The sequence below is a fragment of the Panulirus ornatus genome, chromosome 43 (assembly GCF_036320965.1).
Source record: "Panulirus ornatus isolate Po-2019 chromosome 43, ASM3632096v1, whole genome shotgun sequence".
NCBI lineage: Eukaryota > Metazoa > Arthropoda > Malacostraca > Decapoda > Palinuridae > Panulirus > Panulirus ornatus.
The window spans coordinates 21,834,912-21,854,274 of NC_092266.1; the positions used below are offsets into that span (position 1 = coordinate 21,834,912).

At 38.9% G+C, this 19,363-nt stretch overlaps 1 protein-coding gene across 3 annotated transcripts in view; it reads right to left on the reverse strand.

The window, feature by feature from the left end:
• LOC139762385 (uncharacterized) overlaps nt 1-19,363 on the reverse strand; it is a 152,870-nt gene that overhangs the window by 19,982 nt on the left and 113,525 nt on the right. For 2 of the 3 annotated variants that reach the window (XM_071687212.1, XM_071687211.1), the window contains 5 exons: nt 16,318-16,468; nt 13,879-14,170; nt 13,492-13,720; nt 6,550-6,724; nt 118-261 (listed from right to left, as the gene is read on the reverse strand). In XM_071687212.1, the coding sequence (XP_071543313.1) occupies nt 118-261; nt 6,550-6,724; nt 13,492-13,720; nt 13,879-14,170; nt 16,318-16,468 (991 nt within the window). The remainder of the gene's footprint in view (nt 1-117; nt 262-6,549; nt 6,725-13,491; nt 13,721-13,878; nt 14,171-16,317; nt 16,469-19,363) is intronic. The other variant, XR_011715705.1, reaches the window with a different exon arrangement.

Below are 19,363 nucleotides of genomic sequence, written 5' to 3' on the forward strand. Positions count from 1 at the left end.
TTCACCCATATACAAGACCTTCCTTCTCTACTCTCTACACACTACTCTGATTCAAGTGAGATCAAAGTCTCCATTCATTCAGTCTAAACTAAGAAGAAAATACTCTAAGATCATTACCAATCGTAGATAGTTCTTGAGAATAGGAAGGGGAACGAGAAGCGAATAAGCTGCTGCTTCAAGGGTGTGTAGGTGTATACAGATATTCTGAGCACCATTGTTCACCAGCAGATCATATGGCCCACTAACAAGGCCATACTCTCCCTGTAAAATAAATCATAGTGTAAACACATGCTACATCCATAACAATTCACTTATCAAAATCATATCTATAATTATGAGGGTGGATGCGCTGGGTTGTAATGCCAAAGGACAACATGTGGTATGAAGAAGATTGATCTTAGATGAAATGACAGTGTAAGAGAGAGGTGCAGCAGTGTGTGTAGTCTGACTGGGACAGCTGACCAGGATGTCCTGATTCACACATCCTCTACCACTTTTGAAATCATGATGCTCCTCCTCAATCTGATGTTTCTGATGTTCTGTACATGCCTTCAACCCTCTCAATCAATACCCTCCCATTCAAATTATCTGGTATACTCAACAAATTTATATACATCTGTAGTTGGAACACTCACCTTTACCCCTTTGCCTTTATACTATAGCACTATACATGCATTCCCCCAAGCCTCGGGCACCTCACCATGATCCATGCATACACCGAATATTCTTACCAACCAATAAACAACACAATCCTCTCCTTTCCTAATACATTCAACAGCAACATCATCCATTTTAGCAGCCTTGCCACATTTCTCTCTTCAACAAACTACTCTCCATGACTCTCTCAATTTGCATACTACCCTGTCTGGAACATCATACACTTATCACTCTATCATCAAAGACATTTAACAGTCCATCAAAATACTCGGTCCATCTCCTCCTCACTTATTTACTACCTCTTATCACTTCCCCTTTTCCTCCATTCATCGGTGTTCCAATCTTTTCTTTTGTCTTTCGGACATTATTCACCTCCTTCCAAGACGTCTTATACTCCCTCAAGTTTACTAATACTTGCTCACCCTAACTTTCATTTGCCCTCTTTTTCAACCTCTGCACTTTCCTCTTGACTAACTACTGCCTTCTCTTACACATCCCCCAATCATTTGCAGTCCTATCCCTCTAAGTATCTCCCAAAACCCTCTCTTCTTTTCAATTAGCAATTCTACTTCTCATCCCACCACTAACTACCCTCTTTTAGACAGTGAAATAAAAGAAGAGGGCTTTCCAGTCCCCTATTCCAGGCCCCCTTTAGCTGCCTTCTATGACACACAGGGAAGGAGAGAACATTATCTCAGAGCAAAAATGGATATGTCTGAAGGAATAGTAATTCCAACAATCTTAAATGGTTGTGAGGCATGGGTTATAGATAGGGTTGTACAGAGGAGGGTGGATGTGTTGGAAATTAAGTGTTTGAAAATATGTGGTGTGAGGAGGCTTGACCGAGTAAGTAATGAAAGGGCAAGAAAGATGAGTGGAAATAAAAAGTGCGTGGCTGAGACAGCAGAAGAGATTGTGTTAAAATGGCTTGGACATATGGAGAGAATGAGTGAGGAAAGATTGACAAAGAGGATATATGTGTCAGACATGGAGGGAACAAGAAGTGGGAGACCAAATAGGAGGTGGAAGAATGAAGTGAAAAAGATTTTGAGTGATCAGGGCCTGAACATACAGGTGGGTGAAAGGCGTGCAAGGAATAGAGTGAATTGGAATGGTGTGGTATAACGGGGTTGACATGCTGTCAATGGACTGAATCAGGGCATGTGAAGCGTCTGGGGTAAACCATGGAAAGGTCTGTGGGGCCTGGATGTGGACAGGGAGCTGTGGTTTTGGTGCATTACACATGACAGCTAGAGACTGAGTGTGGCCTTTCTTTCTTTTTTTTGTTTTCCTGGCGCAACGTCGCTGAAGCAGGGGGCACTGATGCTATTTCCTGTGAGGCAGGGCAGTGACAGGAATGGATGAAGGCAAGCAAGTATGATTATGTACTTGTGTATATATGTATATGTCTGTGTATGTATATGTATGCAAATGTTGATATGTATATGTATGTATATGTACATGTATGGGCAGTTATGTATAGGTATGTGTATATGAGTGGATGGGCCATTCTTTGTCTGTTTTCTGGAGCTACCTCGCTGACGTGGGAAACAGCGATTAAGTACAACATACAAAATAATATATATATACATACTCATTTTTTCTTTTTTTTACATATTCACTATTTCCCGTGTTAGTGAGGTAGAGTTAAGATTAAAGGACTGAGCCTTAGAGGGAATACGTATGAAAAAATGTTACAGTAATTAAAACTGATACTATGGTCAAAGTTCCTTACATGTACAAAAACAGCACTTTTATCATTTCCTACCCTCACATCTCTCTTACATTCATAGATTCGTTTATCAATGTCTCTTCCTATTTCTCTCCGTATATATGACAATCCCTGCATGGTACTACACAAACATCTATAGGTTTGTTCTTTGGTAACAGAGCCTTTATTGAGTTGCTAGATGTAGATGTTAATGCCTAATTAATATCTATACTTATCGATTCATTATACTTAACCACTGTCTCCTGCATTAGCGAGGTAGCACAAGGAAACAGACAAGGAATAGCCCAACCCACCCACATACGCCAGTATATACATGAACGCCCACATATGCACATATACATATGTATACATTTCAACGTACACATATATATACATACACAGACATATACATATATACACATGTACATATCCACACTTGCTGCCTTCATCCATTCCTGTTGCCATCCCACCACACATTAAATAGCATCCCCCAAGCAAGGCAGCACCAGGAACAGACATAAAAGGCCTTATCAATAGAACTCTAAACATAAAAGATATGAGAAACATTCACTAAAGTTATTTTCCATCCCTATCTTTGTGCTTACCTTTCAGTAGAAGCTAGAGGGATGAAAGTAAATGATACTTGCAGTCTTTTTCATTACTGTCTTTTTGGAGACCATATTCTATGTTAAGATTTTGATGTGGATTTTTTCTTTTTTTTTTTGCTTTGTCGCTGTCTCCTGTGTTTGCAAGGTAGCACAAGGAACCAGACGAAAGAAATGGCCCAACCCACCCCCATACACATGTAAATACATACATGTCCACACACACAAATATACATACCTATACATCTCAATGTACACATATATATACACACACAGACATATACATATATACACATGTACATAATTCATACTGTCTGCCTTTATCTATTCCCATCGCCACCTTGCCACACATGGAATAACATCCCCCTCCCCCCTCGTGTGTGCGAGGTAGCGCTAGGAAAAGACAACAAAGGCCCCATTCGCTCACACTCAGTCTCTAGCTGTCATGTAATAATGCCTGAAACCACAGCCCCCTTTCCACATCCAGGCCCCACACAGCTTTCCATGGTTTACCCCAGACGCTTCACATGCCTTGATTCAATCCACTGACTGCATGTCGACCCCGGTATACCACATCGATCCAATTCACTCTATTCCTTGCCCGCCTTTCACCCTCCTGCATGTTCAGGCCCCGATCACTCAAAATCTTTTTCACTCCATCTTTCCACCTCCAATTTGGTCTCCCACTTCTCCTTGTTCCCTTCACCTCCAACACATATATCCTCTTGGTCAATCTTTCCTCACTCATTCTCTCCATGTGCCCAAACCATTTCAAAACACCCTCTTCTGCTCTCTCAACCACGCTCTTTTTATTTCCACACATCTCTCTTACCCTTACATTACTTACTCGATCAAACCACCTCACACCACATATTGTCCTCAAACATCTCATTTCCAGCACATCCATCCTCCTGCGCACAACTCTATCCATAGCCCATGCCTCGCAACCATACAACATTGTTGGAACCACTATTCCTTCAAACATACCCATCTTTGCTTTCCGAGATAATGTTCTCGACTTCCACACATTCTTTAAGGCTCCCAGGATCTTCGCCCCCTCCCCCACCCTATGATTCACTTCCGCTTCCATGGTTCCATCTGCTGCCAGATCCACTCCCAGATATCTAAAACACTTTACTTCCTCCAGTTTTTCTCCATTCAAACTTACCTCCCAATTGACTTGACCCTCAACCCTACTGTACCTAATAACGTTGCTCTTATTCACATTTACTCTTAACTTTCTTCTTATTGATGTGGATATATCATCATATATCCCTGGGGATAGGGGAGAAAGACTACTTTCCATGTATTCCCTATGTGTCACAGATGACAACGGAAAGGGGTAGGAATGGGGGGGCCGGAAATCCTCCCCTTAAGTTTTTACTTTTCCAAAAGAAGGAACAGAGAAGAGGGCCAAGTGATTATTTTTCCTCTAAGGCTTAGTCCTCTGTTCTTGATGCTACCTCGCTAATGAACGAAATGGCAAATCCCATATGTATTCATCTATAAGTCTACCCAGTGTATAAGTTGACCCCAGAACACTTGATTTTTGGCCTAGAAATAGTCAATTTAAGATATGCCCCGTGTATAGGTCGACCTAAGTTTTTCAGGGTAATGGAACAACAAATAAGGGTAATAAAAAACACATTTTATGGCATACAAGACTCATTTCAGAAAATCCTCACTACAAAACACTATGTTCTATAAACTGAGGGTCACCGAGTCTGAAACATCGAGTGCCAAAGGCAAATTGTTTTTGTCCTGGTCGATGAGAAAAAATTTAAATGCCTTTATGACTAAAAGTCCTCATCTGGCACATTTCTCCTCAAGTGACATCACCAGAAAATCACAGGTGTATGCCATAACTATCAGTTCAGAGGATTTGAATTTTGGATGTACAGCAGAGACTGCTCTAGAACAATGTGGTCAGGGGACACCATGGAAACGTCTGTGGGACTTGGATGTAGATACAGGGGCTCTGGTTTTGGTGCATTATTCATGACTGATAAAAAGAGAATGTGTGTGATGAGGTTATTCTTCAACTGTTCCTGTGGCTAATTTGGGACAAATTGGAAAAGTATGGAAAAAAGTTTAAATTGAGAGGCAGGTCTGTGTACCAATCATGAATGCCAAAAACTTCCTAATTCCGTACTGGAATGTGTGACACAGGCATCCTTTAAATCTAGACTGACTGTCTAGAAGTTTAAACATAAAGAAAAGCAGATGCTCTAAAAAGAGATCTTGAATTTCTGATTTTAGAATGCGTGAATTTGTTCACAAAAAAATCTCTTTCAGTTCGAGTCCCTATTTTTGGACTAAAAAAGTGAAGTAGGTAGCAGCTGGTATGAGGCCAACAACCAAGAAGGTATGTTTCCAGTACTACCCACCTGGGTATCGGGAGGGCTAGTGATGGCTATGTAGTGAGCCAGTACTTCAATGGTTGTCAAGTTGCATTCTTCTGGTTGTCAAGTAGCACTCCTCTGACCCAAACAGCTGTCTTCTTTCTGTCTAACCCACACATGGACTATTGGCACTGTCCACAAACATACAATCTTTCCTTGTCATACATAACACTTGACAACACTTTACACACACAGCTTATTCTTTGTAACTAGGGCTTCCTACAGTGAGCGCTATGCACTAGCCCCACCTTTTGGAAAAATGGTAGGAGCAGCAAACAGAGGTAGAAGGTACGAACATTTATGCATGAACATTAGGTAGAAACATTAGGTAGAAACATTAGGTAGAAATAGTAGGTAAGGACATTAGTCAGGAGCATTACGTAGAAGGTGTCAGTACAAATATTAGGCAGAAGCCTCTCCAAAGACTGTGATAGAGTTGCCCTCTGCCATTGGCCTGTTAAGAGTGAATCACCACAGGCTAAGAAGTGGCACTGGAGTTTACTAATCATGAATAGACTATTGCTATGGCCACTCCCTTGAGTGAGTTCCAGTTAGGAAGAGGCGTCAGAGATATAAATGGATAGATAAAAAAAATTATAAAAACTCGACGTGCTGTATACTCTCTGTCTAATATCCCTACCATGCACTTCTGCAAAAGTAGAGTTGAGGGTTATATGGAAAATTCTTTTAACATGGGTTACTGAGAATTCCAACTCCATCCTACAGGATTCATTCTTTTTTAGAGCAAATGAAAGGAGAGACAGCATTTTCTCATATAATTCCCTTTAAGGTTAGAGATAAAAATTTTCTGTATGAGAAATATTAAGGATTAAGTTTGAAAATTTGATAGATAATTCAGTGAATAGAAGTTTATTCTAATATTCACATCTGAAATGAAAGCTTGCTACACTTGTTGCTCTAAATTGCTTGTCAGCATGCAAAGGTTGGTTCATGCAACATCAACAGCTCTATTACGATTACTGTATAAAACAAATCCCTTATCACTAGTACATCTTTCATTCTTTGTTTTAATCTATCAAAAACTTTACTCTTTCACTTTTTATCACACTATACCAATAAACCTCTCATGGATATTATCTCCCAAACTTTGATGAATAAATTAAGAATAAATACGATCCAAAAATGACAGCATGCTTTGAACTAATAAACTCACTCGGGTCCACTTGTGGTGCCCAATGGAGAAATGGCTTATGGCAGACTTGTTCAGGCCCAGAGAGGAGGTGGTTACCTCCATGTCCTGCAGAGGATCAGATCGACGCCTTTCTCCTCGTGGCTGTGAACTAAGACGGTTACAGCTGCTCAAGTTTTGCCCACTTGGACCTTGGTTCCTATCAAACAATCAAAAACTTCACTTAATAGCCATAAACTGATGATATAATATTCTATTTACATCCTATAATTATTTTCCCTGATAATACAGCTTGGTGGTTGATTCAAATTATTCACCAAAGAACAATTATAAGGACATCTCTTCACATAACTTCACCATGACATACCCTTCCAGCATAAACCAAAACGTTACCCTTCACACTTATCTTCTGCCTTCTCTTCTTTCTTTTCTTGCTCCCTTCAGTCTGATATATTTTCTCCCATTCCTTCTACATCTCATCACTTCAGCACTCTGTTTTTCCATTACTTCCCAAAAAATCAATCTAATTTTCTCATTCTATTCTAACAGTTCTATATATTTCAAGTCAACAACAAAGAAATCAATCTAAGCTTACAGTATTCAGTTATTCTTTTGGTAAGTACTCATTTATTCTTTTGTTAAGAGCCATGTTTCACTAACATAAATGTGAATGGATGCACTCCCAACTACCCTAACCACACTTATCAGCTTAATTTTTCCATTCAACACTAAATCTAAAGCAAAACAAATTACTTAACACTTAAGACTCCTTAAGATGTCAACATCTATTCCAATCCTAATACTGAATGTATCATCTGATTGGGCAGAAGCATTGTGGCTTCAGGAAAGGTAGAGAGCATGTGGACTGGTTGTTTGCTTTGCTAGGAGGAATTTGTGACAGAAATATTTTGAGAAATATAAACATTTATAAATGGCACTTAAGGATCTGGAGAAAGCATATGATAGGGTTGACAAAGGGGCTCTGTGGGGGTGCTAAGAACATATGAGGTACATGGAAAGACTACATGCAGAGGAGGAATTTACTGGGAGAACAGTGCGTACAAATAGTATGGGAAGGGGGTAAATGGTTTCTGATGATAAAGTGTCTCCATCAAGGATGTATGATGTCATCATGTTTGTTTACTCTGCTTATGGAAGGGGTGGTAAGGAAGGTAAATGCAATGGTCTTCCAGCAAGGGGCTGGTCCAAGGTAGACAGGTAGTGAGGGCATTGTGAGGTGATTCAGTTGATATCTGCAGGTGACACTGCTCTGGTGGCAGACTCAAGAGAGAAGCTTCAAAAGTTGGTGAGAGAGTTTGGAAGTGTGTGCAAGGAGAAACTTGAAAGTATAAACTGAATATAAGTTTGAATCGTAGGGGTTTAGAGAAGTGAAGTGCTTTTAGAACCTGGGAGTGGATACAGCAGCAGATGGAACCATAGGGGCTGAAGTGAGTCATAGAGTGGAAGGGGCTAAGATCCTGGGTGAAATAACCCCTAAATAGCAACCCATATCAAATGATGTGTTCTTGAGTGAAAAGCAGTTCACATCGACTGTGTTTGCTCTTCCCAACCCTGTTTATAGATCCAGTTGACTTATCTATCATCAGCAGCCTACAGAAGACTCATTCACTGCCAGGAAGGTGTGGGGAAAAATTCTGCAAAGCAGTTGTTCTGCAGGCTGTGTGTACATGGTGACCCAGCAGATAACAGAGGCATGGGAGGTGAACCAGTAACTGTTTTCAGTTGATGATGCTCTGGTAAGAGATAATGGAGAGAAGCTTCAAAAGTTTGTAACAGAGTCTGGAAGACTTGTGAAAAAATAAAGCTAAAAGAGCTTCGGAACAAAAGTAGTTACAAAAGTAAGTTAATGAGGTTCAGCAGGAGGGGTGAGACATGATCATTTTTGAGTGTAAGTTTGAATGGTGGGGAACAAAAGAAAGTGAAATGCCTTAGGTACCAGGGAGTGGATATGGCAGCAGATGGAAATCATAAGGGCTGAAGTATGTCAAAGATTAAAAAAGGGGACGAAGACCCATGTGCATTACTGAAGTGTGTCACAGAGAGGAAGATGGGGCTAAGGTACAAGGTGCATTTAAACTTTAAATGGCAGCCCACACCTACTGAAGAGCTCTTAGAGAAAAGCAGCCCACATCAATTAAAGTGCTAGCTTTTCTGATCTTTGTTTATACATCCAGCTGAATTCATCATAAGCTTACACAAGTTTCCTTTGTTACCATGAAGGTGCGCTTAAATCTTTGGCTGTAAATTATGACTGGAGTCGTAATGAACAACTTTCCTTATCACTGTGAAAAAAAAGTCCACAGCTGTCAAAAAACAATTTGCACATTCCACGTGGTTTACAAACTCTCTCCATCCAGGAAATGACACCATGGTCTATTACCTTTTCAATATCAAATGGAGATATACTTCCTAGATCTTGCAATTCATTTCACTGAAAACAATACAAGCATACCTCATATAACAAATATGTTCTTGAGTGCCACTCCTTCCTGACAGCAGTGTGAGCTAAGATACAGCAGCTACTCCTAAGAAGACAGGCCAGACCGTGGCACATGCTCCTTTACAAAGACAATAGCAAGAGTTAACTGTCTTGCTTTTAGGTTATTCTCATAAAGCATCTCCTCATATGAGGCAAATACATTCAAAATATTCTTCTTCACTCCTGTCCTTTGCTGTATTTCAGGATTATTTTGGCTAACAAATTCTAAGGCAACACACAACTTTTAGTAGACATAACAAAATCTTTTTATGGATGAATATTCTGGTTCACTATCTTCTGTATGTTCAGCATCTTCACTACTAAGGAGTTTGGCCAACACATGCAGTTCCTCATTTGTTGTGCTACCCTATGATGAAAGCAGCTCCTGCATGTCACTGACATTTACTTCTTCAAGTCCAGCTTGACTGGCTTTCTGGACAATGTCCCTGGCGATGTCTTCCCACACACCAAAGCCACATACTGTTCATAGCCCCCCAGATATTATATTTTTTTCCGAAATTCAGCGATTGGCTCTTGACAGGCTTATCTGTTACAAGCAACAGCTGCCTGAAAGTGCAGAGTAGGTAATACTCCTAAAATTGGCAATGATTCCTGGCCTATTGGACAGAAAAGGGAAGTCGTCTTAGGTGCTAGAAACATAACCTACAAAGGAGACTGTCCTTGAGCTGTCTCGGGGCTGTGGGTGACCATGAGCATTATCAAACACCAACAAAGCTTTGGGTTCAAGGTTTTTCTCACTGAGCCAAGTTACAGCAGGCTAAAAGAAAGGGGTAAACCACTGCTCTAACTATTCTCGTCTCACAGGCACTCCAAACAACAGGCAAGTGGTCTTTTGACAAGCCCTTCTGTGGTCATGGGGACTTGTGGTAGTACATGATCACAGGATTGAGTTTGAAATCCTCCAATGCATTGCCAGTCAGCATAAGTTTCAGGCAGTCCTTTGCTGTATTACAGCCAGATGCACGCCTTTCCTTTTGAGATGAATGCGCAAGACAGCATTCATTTTCAGTGTAAGCTCATCTCATCTCATCCACATTAAAAATAAGGTCTGGTGGGTAGTAGCCTTGCTGGACAATCTATTCCAATGCATTGGAGCAAGCACAGACTGTTCATCAGCACTTGCAGCCTTGCCTATCATACAGATTCTGTAATGTTTAATTACGTTGCCTCACCTTATCTCTCTCTTAAACCAGCCTTGATTGGCCATGAAAGTTTCCACTGAAGATCTGTCACATCTCACTTTCTTAGGTAGGTAATAAGGCTCCTTGCCTTCTTAACAATGATAAACTGGCATATTGGTATGTGATGCTGCTTCTGGTCTCCTACTCACATATTCAGCCGGTTATCCATCATACCTAGCAGCTTATTCCTTGTCTGGGAAACCTCTGTTCCAACTAAGAATGTTGTAGACCTGCTGGTTCTTTTTATTTCTTCAGTGTTTTCCCATATCATGTTAACACTAGGAAGCCAAACCTTGCAACCGAACCACATCAACCTGATGCTCACCTGCTTCAACCCTTTGTATCACTTTCATGTCCATACTAATAACTCTCTTGGGCATCATGACTGGTTTACTAACATGCTCATAATCAAAACATTTCCCAGACATGATGGGCATCAATAAAATGTTCGCAAAACACATACAGCAAGTGAATATGAAGAGACCTACTGTGACATTACTGACACAAATCTTGGTGGACTATTGTACACATTTTGAGATGATTGCTGATTGGCTGAGAGGATGTAAAAAAAAAAAAAAGTTATTTTTTCTCATCAATATTTGACTGATCTTTTCTTGAATGTTCCTATTCTTAAAATTATAATTTTTCCTATCACAAAATGAAAATCTATTGACTATGGTTTTGTTAAAAGAGGTATGCTTGTACTTGGCAGATGAAAATGATGATTTACATTAAAAAATGCACAAAAATATGAAAAAAAATTCTCCCGTAAAAGGTTCACAGATTCACTAAACTAAGTCAGTGAACAGCTAGAATCATTATTCATTAAATGAAAATTTATCTGAATAACATTTTATGGTGGGAGGGTACTGCTGAGATAATGCTAAACACTACATTGCCTGGTGTTGATGTATCTCAAATATCATGCCCATTGTTGATATAGTGTTTGGAAGAACTTGGTTCATTTTCTCATAATGACATAATTTTTCTCAACCAAATACATTATCATCTGGATTGTAAAGCTCCTTATCGCTTTTGAACGAATACTGCTTGATGTCATCTACCCTTGGTGGTCTACTTCACATCCCCCACATGCCTTGGCTGCAGGATAGCATAGTATATGTAGACCTTTGGCATCCTGAACCACTGCCATGATTCAGTTGAAATTCGAAAGTCAACAAGCACAAGTCATTGATCTAAGTGAGGTCATCTTTACCATGTTATGTAGATCTACATGAGGCCTGGTCAAAGAATTAAGAACTACCCCTAATTCAGAAGAGACACATCTGTTAGGGCTTAAAAGCTTAAAATGCTTGAGAGGCATTTATGTTTCACCAAGTCATGAATGAGAACTAATGAGTCTGCTTTCTAACTATAAACTAGGAACATAAGGCAGGAAAGTTAGGTAGCCACAATAGGTAGGAGACTCTGGAAACATTGCACTAGAATTACTCTCAGCTAATGGTCTGTTAAGGGTGAGGCACTAAAGGATAAGAAGCAGCACTGGAGTTCACAAGTTCTGGCCATCCACATGATCGAGTTCCCAGAGGGAATGGGTGCCAAAGATATTGACAGAATGAGTCTGTTACTGTCAGATATCTATCAAATACTTTACTCTCATGAAAAAGGAAAAAAATTAATGCTTAAACATTTAAAAATAACAAACGAAAATCTTCACCATATGGTCAACATCTACTGAAGAAGATCTTGACACTTGAGTATTTCTGCCACAATATCAAGGTTATAATCTGGGAAGAGATGGGGAAGACCACATATGGGTGCTGAATATTTCTACACGACCATTACTTTCTTACTTAAGGTATACAACAGGGGGGGGTGCATAGTTTGAGTTGATATTATCACATATTTCTACATGAACATTACTTTCTTACTTGAGTTATACAACAGGGAGGGGAAGTGCATAGTTTGAGTTGATATTATAACATTTGTCAAATGTACCTGATATAAATGTATATACAATATCTGCATATGTGCACAAATTGGTGGGGAAATTTCCACACTTGCCAATTTTTGCTGATATACATCTATATAACATCTATATAAATAGTATCCCTAGAGTCAGGGGAGAAAGATTACTGCACATGTATTCCTGCTTGTTGTAAAAGGTGACTCAGAGGGGTGGGAGAGGGGGGTCTGGAAATTCTCCCCTCCTGTTTTACTTTTCCAGAGAAACAGCGTCGCTACCCTCTGCATCAGCAAGGTAGTGCCAGAAAAACAAACAAAAAAGGCCACATTTGTTCACACTCAGTCTCTAGCTGTCATGTGTAATGCAGCGAAACCACAGCTCCCTATCCACATGCAGGCCCCACAGACCTTTCCATGGTTTACCCCAGACATTACACATGTCCTGGTTCAGTCCAGTGGCAGCACGTTAACCTCAGTATAGCATACTGTTCCAGTCCATTCTACTCCTTGCACACCTTTCACCTTCCTATATGTTCAGCCTCGATCGCTTAAAATCTTTCTCATTCCATCCTTCCACCTCCAATTTGGTCTCCTGCTTCTCCTTGTTCTCTCCAACTCTGACACATACATCCTCTTTGTCAACCTTTCCTCACTCATTTTCTACATATGCCCAAACCATTTCAAAACATCTTCTGCTCTCTCAACCACACTCTTTTCATTATGACACATCTCTCTTATCTTTTCATCACTTACTTGATCAACCATCTCACACCACATATTGTCCACAAACATTTCATTTCCAACACATCTACCCTCCTCCATACAAACTATCTTCAGCCCATGCCTCACAACCATATAATAACATTGCAACTACTATTCCTTCAAACATACCCATTTTTGCTCTCCGATATAACATTATCTCTTTCCACACATTCTTCATTGCTCCCAGAACCTTCATCCCCTTCCCCAACCTGTGACTCACTTCTGCTTCCATGGTTCCATTCGCTACTAAGTTCACTCCCAGATATGTAAAACACTTCACTTCCTCCAATTTTTCTCCATTCAAACTTACATCCCAAATAACTTGTCTCTCTGTCCTGCTGAACCTAACAACCTTGCTCTTATTCATATTTACTCTCAACTTTCTACTTTCACACACTTTTCCAAACTCAGTCTCCAACTTCTGCAATTTCCCACCTGATGCAAATCACCTCTGTACATCATCTCTTTTTAATTGGTTCCCTACTGAATTTACACAGTAACTTTCAACCAAAACTAACTCATTCATTATCTAAATTGTAATTAGCACCCACTACTGATATCTGATTACTTTCATACCTTGCTAGGGTATCCCAGTGATGCAATGCAAGAGAAGTTAATGTTTCCTCAAGGGCTGCCCAAAGTGTTGCAGAGGTCACAAGCACAGCCCCAATAGCCCACCGCTTACCAAACTCTCTTCCTCTTTTCTCTAATCCATCATCACCATTGTGCCCGAGACTTTCTTCGTCATCACATCTATCCATGTCCAGCCCTTCCAGCCAAACTGAACAAGTGCATTCACTTTGATCTGTTGAAGAAACATAATTCACATCATTTTACCAGAAACAAAACTTTCATACTAAGAACTAAATCATCCTATGTCATATCCATATCACCAAAATCAGCTAGTTCAGGACACAAAATACATCATATATTATATACAAAGAAACACTGTTTAATACGTACTAGAACTAGAGACAATAGCTAATGAGGCTGGTGATGCAAGGCTTAGAAGTCTAGGATTGCAGCTGAGCAAGGCAGGAATATCTAGCCCAGCATGGGTGAGTGCTGCCAGCATACTGGAGTTTGTGGCAGACACTGCAAGTGTTAGTGGTGTGTTTCCACGATGGTCTGGCCCACCAGCAAGACAGTGCAAGAGGTTGGGACCATCTTCTGTTGCTAATACATGTTGTACCAGAACTTCAATGCATTCAACTTCACCAGATTTTATGGCAGCATGTAAATAGTTGCAACCATCCTAGAAAAAAAAATTTGCGGCTGCAAAATCAGTATAAAAAGGCTCTAGTTAGATATTCCCATCTAATGATATATTCCTATTTGGGGATACGTTAGATATTCCCATCTAATCATATATTCCTATTTAATCAAAATAATACCTTATATCATAGTCAATTACCATAACCATCCCTAAATGACTAACTCTGATTTTCTGTGCAGTGGCATTGCTAACCAATCTTGCATTTTCTGTGATAAAATGCACCAAACTTTTATTAATCAGGGGCTTAAATGTACAGATCATTCAGAGACATAATGACAATCGATACTGACATGTGTGTGCATAGCAGTTCATTAAATAAAAAAAACACATTTCTAGTCTGCAATAACTTGCACATAATGCAAGATAATTATAGCACAGCTCAATTTACAACTTTATATTATAATGATCTTGTAGATGACTATATAAAGTAAATAAAATTTCAAAATGCTGTATTCTAATGAATTTGTAAACATACACAGTACATTAAAGAACCATGACCTTCATAGCCATTCATTACATTCTATATTTTCATAAAGGATACAGATGCACATTTAGAACCATTATTTGGGTTCTGATGCTGAATGCTGTTTGAGTTTAGGTGCTTCTGCTGGTGCTATCCTCTTCTTTTTCCATGCCTTTCTTCTGTTCATCCACAGTTTTGTTCCCACCTATTTTCCATTTTGTAACTATTTTCACTTTCTTTGGCATCTGCTGAATGATTATTTGGCCTAACCTCTCACAATATATTTCTCTGTTTCTCACCATGTTATTAACTACGAAGACCTCATACCAATTTGTGTTTAAAATCCTTTTAATTGTCACTCTCTAGTCTGACAAAAAATAAATATCATTCAACCAGCTGTTGTCCTCTATTGGTATATGACATTCACACTCAATCATTTACATCTAATATACGATAGCAATTTCTATGGTATTGTGATCTGACAGACTTACCTGCTTCTACATACAACACAGTTACAGCATTTTACAGCCTTATCAGTAAAGTTGCCACGCACTTCCTTTAACATACAAAACAAACATCCATTCTATTTTCTTTGCACTTTTAGACATGGAATTAACTCTGTTTTTGCTTCGTTAAGGGGACTTATTGGTGCTGTTTTCTTCTACTTGATCCACTGCTGTAGTGATTCTTGATGTCCTGGCAAGCTTCATGTGATTCTTCCTGAGTTCTTCAGTCTATTATATCATTGTAAATAGTGCCCTGGCACTTATACATTTGGTTTGGATCCCTTAAACCTCACAGAACCTATACAATTTACACAATAAGTAAAGATGGCCAACAACACCTGAATCATCTAACTATAAATAAAACTAGCTGCTAAAAACTCATTAAGATCAACACAATAAAATAAACCATGCTGAAAACAGGTTTAGATGTAAGAGCGCCACTTATACACTGTACACCTTATCAGATTAAAAATTAAACCATACAGCTACATAGTGAAGGATCCTTCCTGTTCTATGATTAAGTATTTCGTCCAATTTCAGTTACATACAAGGTTTAAATTCCTCCAATGGTTTTGTGCAGAAGTAAATATAATAGGATGGGTGAACAACTCCTTGGAAAAGCAATTCTACAACATCCTGTCCTGCCTCCATATATACCAGAATAAAATGTAAACTTAACAAGGCCTTAGTGAAGGATCACACTTTCCATGAACAAAAATTATAAGACAAAAAACCCCTAGCATTCTGAGAAAAATTACAAGCTAAATTTTTGCTAAAATCACGGATGTAATACACAACTTACAAACAAGCAAGGAAATACAACCTACTTGATTGCTAACTTTAATTTTCACTGAGTGAAACCCCATTATTTAACCGCTGAACCTGTTAGCTATTAACTCACTCTCCCTGATATCTAGATATGTCTTTTTTACAGGTTAAAATTACTTCATACAAACTTCTAAATGATGCAACAAAGAAGAGTGAATCATCTGTGTTTTGAATAATCCTAAAATAACATCAACTGATATGAGAAGTATTAAAGGATAAAATGAAAGTAATACAGTAACTAATACAAAAGATATAAGAACAATAAACCGTAGTACTGAATACAATTCACTCTATCAACCACATGCATATGTCAGCACAGTACATCCTACCTTAGTGGTGTGCTCTAGGGACTGGGGGAAGCTAAGCAAGGTAGCAGCAGCTGGGGTGCAGGCATACAGCAGCGCCAGGTAGGTGGGCGTGCGGCCATCATCATCCTCTGCATTAACACTGGCACCACATCTCACAAGCACCGGCACCGACCTGGCACACCGCACACCATTACTAGGGATGCTACATTATACCTCCCAGACAATATACCATCACCTGGAACCCAAACCATTAAAAAATAATCCCATCAAAAGAGGCTGTTCCATTAAAGCTAAACTACGTTTAAACTTACCCACAAGTTAATCATAGAGCACTCTCCCAGGAAAAAAAATTTAATAAGTCAAGGTGGAGGGAGACCATATTTGCTACTGCCAAAATCACTAGGCTCATATTACCAATTATCCATGTGTTGGATTCTGCATAAAAATAAAAGTGGTGCCTTCCTTATGAAGGTAATTCAGTTTCACCACAAAATTCATTTTACAAGGAATAAGGTCACTTTAACAAAATGATCCAAACCACTTGCACCACAAAACTTATATGACATGTTCATATGAAAGCCTCTTTCATCCTGTTGCTCTATATCTCATCTACAACCACAGCATCCCTAGAGAATACAATAAACCACCTAATAATAAATGACACTAGCACATGTACACCAAATATCAATCCTAACAAATCTTGGTTTCATTCCAAAATACAAATCTCCAGCAATGAATTTACTGTTCCCTTTCAGTCATGTGCCAAATCATTTTGTTGTTAAATGATTTTGTGAAATTTGTAAATGCACTTTTTACCATGGAAAAGATATATAAACAAAAGTCACTAAAAAAATGTATATATTTTGGCTATTCAAAAAACAAAACTCATTTATATAAAATTACACAATTTGGCTTATATAATTCATATCTACCTCTGAGGCTCCTACATTTTTGGCATTCTGTTAGTACCTGTCCCATAGCAATATTGCAACTGCACATATCACATGTTGAGGCAGGTCTCCTTAAAATGACAATACCTTTTGAAGGAGGAAATGCCATGGCCAACCCCTTAAAGGAGTTCCAGTTAGGAACAGACGGCAAGAGATATAAATAGACAGAATGCCATACTTCAGCACCTTTCTCTATCCTATGTATTTAGTTATTCTTTTCATCATCGACACCATACCTAGCTTGCCTTTTACGTCAATTGTAATTATTCATTTTGCTTGTAAAATCATTGTGATGCATAACTCTTGTACATGGACTGTCAGATAAAACTGCTTTAACCTTAGTGTCTGCTATTTCATCACCAGTAAGACCAGAATGTCCAAGACACCAGTAAAATTCTACCCTCTTACATTTTGATTGGATTTCTACAATCTAAATTCTACCCTCTTATGTTTTGATTGGATTTCTTCAATCCAATCTTGCACTTTTTGAACTATGACATGCATTGAAGCATCTTAGATGGCTTGAAGTGCACTCTGCGAATCAGAGTAGATTGTAAATGTAAACTTCATTTTAGTAGACTGTTCAATCAATCTGATAGCAACCTGAATACCACACAGTTCAGAAGTAAATACCGAAGATTCTCTTGGTCATTCATGAACTCCAGCAAAGCCTACATCATCATATTTTGAGCCATCAAGAAATATCTTTATTCTATTTACATGAACTGTGTCATGCTGAAGGAATTTACCTTATGTTCCTACAGAGGAAATGTTGCTAATGGGTGCCTTCATCCATTTCCTAAAAGCCTGATCTCAGGAACCTTCTAAGGGGGGAACCAAGGAAATCCAACTTCTTGACCCTTCTAGGGAAAGAGCTAAGGAAAACTGGCTATCTGAACAAGTCCAAGCCACTCTCATTCATGACATCTTATATCTTTATTCTAAAAGGTTTAAAGAGCTTTGGATGTTGATCATAAACCTCTTCCCCCTCAACAGCACAAACATAAGAAGTCATATGGTTTAACCATAGAGAGATCAATTTAGTTAAGTTCTCTGCATCTTAAATTCAAAAAGGAGATCACCAAGATCTACATACAGGTTTTCAATTTCAGGACCTGAATGCTTCTGTGCATACTCTAATACTAAGATTATGGACAATGCTAACCATTTTCAGGATCTTGTCAAAGACTGACAAATATATGTGGCAACTACAAACAAGTTTAGGTCTACACAATGTCATATAACCTCAGCATAGTCTTCCCTATCTGTTCCCCATGATTAGTGAGACTACCTTAAAAATATTCAGTGACTTTGTCACTTAACTTGTAAAGCTATAATTCAATATGAGGGACCCAAGTCAATATTCTATCAAAAATCAGGCCCACAAATTTTGCCTCCTCCCAGTACAAGAGGGCAATGCTTTATCAGGAATACATGTTTAACTGCTGATCTGTCTGTTGATCTTGCAAAATAAACAGTTATGGCTTTTTGTTTTGAAAAGTTAAAGCCAGAGTAATCTAGCTAATCAATAATCTTAAAAACTGCAGATTACAAGCATCTCACAGCAACACCACACAATGACATTACAGTACATAACCAAATCATCAACAAAGAAGAATAATCCAACACCCCCTGGATTGTGTTCACAACATTATCAATGAAGCTGGGAACACTCAACATGCTGACTTGTGGCACTTTCTTCCCATGGACATATTCTTTTTTTCAAAAACTGTTGAATAAAACTGAACAGTCTCACTCAACTGCCCATTTTGTGGCATTCCCTCATGATGCCATATCTCCAAGTAGTACCATGAGCTTTCTCCAAAATCAAAGAACACCAATATTGGATGATATCTAACAACTCCTTCCCAAATGTCAGTTGATATTCCAAATGAAGGGTTCCTACACAAAAACTTTCTGAAACCATACTGGAAAAGAATGATACAATCATTTCTTTTTAGGTAACAAATCAATCCATTAGTAAATCTATCCATTAGCTTGCAAAAAAGCTAGTCAACGAACTTGACAACTACTGAAGTGCTGGCTCATTACACAGCCATTACTAACCCTCCCAATGCCTAGGCGGGTAACACCAGTAATATATCTCCCTAGTCAGT